General features: G+C 40.9%; 1 protein-coding gene across 1 annotated transcript; it reads left to right on the top strand.

Annotated features, from left to right (window-relative positions):
* The first annotated feature begins 2,790 nt into the window (after window positions 1-2,790).
* On the top strand, window positions 2,791-4,880 carry LOC108669210 (uncharacterized protein DDB_G0271670-like). Its single transcript, XM_018156511.2, has one exon. It carries the CDS (start codon window positions 4,005-4,007, stop codon window positions 4,779-4,781), a length of 777 nt encoding a protein of 258 aa, XP_018012000.1. The 5' UTR covers window positions 2,791-4,004; the 3' UTR covers window positions 4,782-4,880.
* Window positions 4,881-5,194: the final 314 nt, after the last annotated feature.

The following is a 5,194-nucleotide window of genomic DNA, read 5'->3' as shown; positions in this document are numbered from 1 at the left end:
GTACCACAGCACGCTGGTCTACAAGGTGGGTACCACAGCACGCTGGTACCACAGCAATTTATTTTCTTATTAAGAAATAATTAAGTTATCATTGTAATATTCATTCCAATCATTGATTGAATATTAAATTCAATCAATGATTATTACAAACAACGATCGCTTATCAGTTACTTTTTACAAACATTAGTAGCAAATGAATTAAATATTACGTTAATTCAATGATGGTTGATTGATCAACCAACCGTGTTAACATTTACTGACCGTATTAACATTGACTGACCGTATTAACATTGAAAATGGCCGTGTTAACATTGATTGACCGTATTAACATTGACTGACCGTATTAGCATTGACTGGCCGTATTAAACATTGACTGGCCGTATTAACATTGACTGACCGTATTAACATTGATTGACCGTGTTAACATTGACTGACCGTATTGATATTGACTGACCGTATCATCATTCACTGACCGTATTAACATTCACTGACCGTATTAGCATTGACTGGCCGTATTTAACATTATTAACACTGACTGGCCGTATTAACACTGACTATCCGTATTAACACTGACCGTATTAATGATCGCCAGGACGAGCGCAACCTGAAGCGCAGCAGCGTCGTGTGCGTGCGCGACGTCGGCGACGGCGAGCGATACGTCGTCTACACGCGCACACACTGGTACGTGTACGTGTACGTGTGCGTGACGTGTGCGTGGTAGTTTCGTGTACGTGGTAGTGACGTGTACGTGTGCGTGGTACGTGTACGTGTACGTGGTACGTGTACGTGTAGTGACGTGTACGTGTGCGTGTACGTGTACGTGGTACGTGTACATGTATGTGGTAGTGACGTGTACGTTTACGTGTACGTGGTCGTGACTTGTACGTTTACGTGTACGTGGTAGTGACGTGTACGTGGTAGTTACGTGTACGTGGTAGTTGCGTGTACGTGGTAGTGACGTGTGTGTGATCGTAATGTGTGCGTGTTTACGTGTAATACTGTGCGTGTATGCGTAAGTTTGCATGTGCGTGATCGTGAACCTGTTCCTGTCTGTAATTATTGTGTAGGTTCAAACGTTCGTAGATGGAGGGATCGCCTCGAAGCGGTTTTGAGTTTTTACTTAATAAAGTCAACTAAATAAATTACGTAATTAACTGGAACGTAAACTAAATAAATTTATAGACGTTCTAGTTGAGCGTTAGCTTCCCTCAATTAAACGAGCAATAGAAGTATGAAATTTCTTATTTATTTAAATTTCACCAACTCTCTGGTGACTAAAAGTATTAAAAAAATAAGTATTAAAAATATAACTCAGTACTCACTGCAGTGAGTGACAGAGAGCGCATTTTCTCGTCGACGAAAACATGAAGTCACGGACGGACAGACGGACGGACGGACTGACGGACAGACGGACGGACGGACAGACTGACGGACGGACGGACATGGCGAGCACAATAGTGCATTTTTTTCATAAATGAGAAAATGCTCTAAAAGCACTAGTTTCCAACATGTAGGCACGGTGATAGTGAGAAATATGCTAATCTGCTGAGATATGTTATATTGCGTAGCTTTAAAAGATCTTGGAATTTTAAGTTTAAAAAACCTGGTTATTCGACAGCATGACGCGGATATATAGTTACTTTTAAAATATTATAAATAATTCGCTAATGTCGTTGCTTTAATAATTTTAATAATGCTAAATAATAATATACCAACGTATGCTCAGAAACTCCTACCAAACTGGTATAGTAGGTGCGAATCTCAGCTAACTATATCATTTTTTGTAGGTACATTATTTTGTCACTACCTGGACAAACTGACCCATTTATTTTTACGAGTGTGGCATCTGTAAAAAACGAAATCCAAGCAATATTGCACTTCTATTGTCATGTTAATGGTTAAGCGTTGTATTCCTTCCATTTATTCACAATATGTAGAATATATTGTAATTATTTATATTATGATAAATATAATTATTATTATATTGTAATTATTGTAATATTTATTTACATATATATATTTCATTTACGCTTGGCGATATCGCTAAGCAGGAAATTAATTCTAAATACGATTTCAAAAATTGCTCGCAACCACACCAAAAAAATAATCTCATCTGAACCACTACCGGCAAGTCATCCAATGCCATTCATTTGCATACATGTTCATGTGTGTTTTGTGTGTGCATCCATGTGTGTTTACTTTTGTGTCCACAAATGTGTATTTACTTGTGTGTGCATCGATGTGTGTACATGATCAAGTGAAATGGTGCTGGTTAGTGTGTAATGTCTGATTTCTGAACCACTTTCTACTCCACAGCACAATTAAGTAGAGAGCAGAAATTGGTATATATTATGACCAAAATCGGGTGTAAGCAGAATTTCATTATTTAATGTCCGACTAATTTAGAATTTTATCTCCCAGAATGCGATGAGTGTAAATTTACCGATCTAGGCCTTGTTGTGTTTATTATTTTGTGTTTAATCCGTTAAAAATAACGTTTCTACCTGCCGTGCGATACCGCCTGAATGCTGGACCCGTGCAACGAGTTTCGTTCAACATTTGAAAAAGAAATTTCGCAATTGATAAACGCGCGACAAAACAAATGAATTATTCGATTTCAATAATTTTACGCAAAATGTTACATTATGCACAAGCAAACGCAAGTATTTCAAAGAGATTAATTACGAAATTTCAAAAAATATTCCAAATTTGACAGATATAGCGTCGGTATCCACAATACTTAGGAGTATAAAGCTCCACTTCCAGCTCAATTTGAAAATTTCGCGGCGAACTTCTTGCAAATCGAAAAGCAAATCAGGATCATGGAAAGCCAAAAACCCAAAGCACAAGTTCTTCGAAACGTTGGAGGAGCTCCGAAGAATTGGAAGCTTGGAACTGCCTGCTGTGAAGAATCTCTAATGACGACCCAAAACAGTTTATGCGGGGATGAAACAACCAGCAGCTCGAGCAGTACAAACGACTACTGCGAGGTTCGCAACGACGAGACGTGTGACCAAACGGAAGATTCTTGCAAGGAAAACACTTCTTCTTCGTCGAGTTCAAGCTCGAGTTCTTCTGATGAGGGATGTGATGATCCATGCCGAGGAAGGCGAAGGAAGATGATCAAGGAAAAGATCACTGGGGCTTTCACTAGAAACCGACTATAGAAGGGCCGCGTGGACAATAAGTGCAAGGTTGATATCTGTGAAAAAGCCGTCCCTAAATGTAACGTTAATGTGATCAACGCCAGATTCTGTGGCTGCAGCGGAGCAACTAAGTACTCAAGATTCAAAAACAACGAAATTACGGACGCAACAAGTACTAGCAGCAAAAGTCGGGATCGCAATCTGTGCAGCTCTGCCTCTGGCAAAAGTACATCCGGAACGACATCATCAAGCAGCGGCCAAACTCGAAGCTTGAAGTGCATTTGTTCAACTGAAGATGAATCGGATGGTTGCTCAGCCTCCAGGGAAGTTTCAGTGTGTGGCACGCGCCGTTGCTTTTCAAAGCCAACTTCGGAAGAGAATGGATCTTGTCCTACAAACTATGGAAAGAAGTCCTATTCAAGCTCAACGAGAAGCAAGAAAAGTTCTGGTAACTCAACCTCTGCTCCATCAATGAACAAATGCAGTTGCTTATCGGGAAGTAATTCCGGAACATCTTCTTCCAGCGGTAAAACGTGCACTTCTGATTCGAAAACCAAGTCAAGCGAATCGTCGAGCAACACGCGATGCAAATCTTCTGGAAGCAAATCTGCAAAATCGGAGAGCAAATGCAGCTCCTCGAGATCGCGGACAGGGGATGAAAGTACCTCAACAGTTTGCACGGCCGCCGATAACTTGGGATCAAAATCAAGTACGGGTGCCTCGTCTAATTGTAATTCGACAAGTACGACTGAAACCCTCTCCTCAAGATCTCAATCCACTACAGACTCCCGAGGCAAATCAAAGAAACTGAATTCAGCATCCAGCAGCACAGGAATCAGTAGTCGGTCATAGAGGACCATGAACCGAAGCTCTCAGTTGAGTGATGACGAGTCCTCCGAATCAAACGATACGAAGAGTTCAGCAAAGCGTAGCTCAAGCTCATCTAAGACCCAAAATTCTTCAGGCTCGAGCAAGAAAGGGGTCAGCAGTGACTCGACTTATACACCGACTCGATCGACAACGGAAAGTGGTTTGTCTCGAAAAACTTCTTCGAAATTGAGTTCAGTTTCTGGGACCAGTTCAACATCAAGCAGTTCATCGAGTAAGAGCAAGACTGGCGACACAGATTCCACCTCTTCTTACAGCAGTCAAACCACGAGCCCGAGTTCGACTTCGACAAACGACAGCTCTAGCACAACCTCGTCGACTTCGGAAACGAGCAGTTCGAAATTTAGTTCAGTTTCTGGGACCAGTTCAACATCAAGCAGTTCATCGAGCAAGAGCATGACTGGCGACACAGATTCCACCTCTTCTTCCAGCAGTCAAACCACGAGCCCGAGTTCGACTTCGACAAACGACAGCTCTAGCACAACCTCGTCGACTTCGACAGACGACAGCTCTAGCACATCCTCGTCGACTTCGGAAACGAGCAGTTCGAAATTTAGTTCAACAACCGCTACTCGAGGCTCAACGGAATACTGTACGTGTATGTCAACTGCAAGCACTTGTACTGAGAGCGACTCGGAGGAATCTTCCTCCTGCAATGCTACAGCGTCGAGCACAACTTCGTCGAATGAGCGGGATTGTTGGTGCAAGAAGTTCAGCCTCTTCATAATCAACGGCGGGAAGTACTGATGTGGAGATCCTGATTACTGATGAGGAGGTCCGGAAGCATTCTTAATTTTGAGTGTAAATGATTGATTTAACGTATTGTGATTTGTGAACTGATTTTAAATACAGTTTTTTTTGTTTGACTAATAAATGGAATAATAATATCAATTCTTTATTTTCCTTTAAGAAGAATCAACGCCAAACATGAAATGAAGTCTTTATTATGATTGATTTAGCGAATTGTGATTTGTGAACTGATTTTAAATGCATTTTTTTTGTTTGAATTGTAAACGAAGTGGTAAAACCAATTTATTATTTTCCTTTGAGAAAAATCAAAGCCAAACATGAAATTAAGTGTTTATTACGTCACGAAATTAATTAATGGTAAGATCATGTCCCTCGTTAGACTCCTCCGCCTCGGAATAGTTTTCTCGACA

Source organism: Hyalella azteca, unplaced genomic scaffold, assembly GCF_000764305.2.
Source record: "Hyalella azteca isolate HAZT.00-mixed unplaced genomic scaffold, Hazt_2.0.2 contig11366, whole genome shotgun sequence".
NCBI lineage: Eukaryota > Metazoa > Arthropoda > Malacostraca > Amphipoda > Hyalellidae > Hyalella > Hyalella azteca.
Note: the sequence above shows the minus strand (reverse complement) of the source record. Positions and strands in the feature narration are given on the sequence as shown.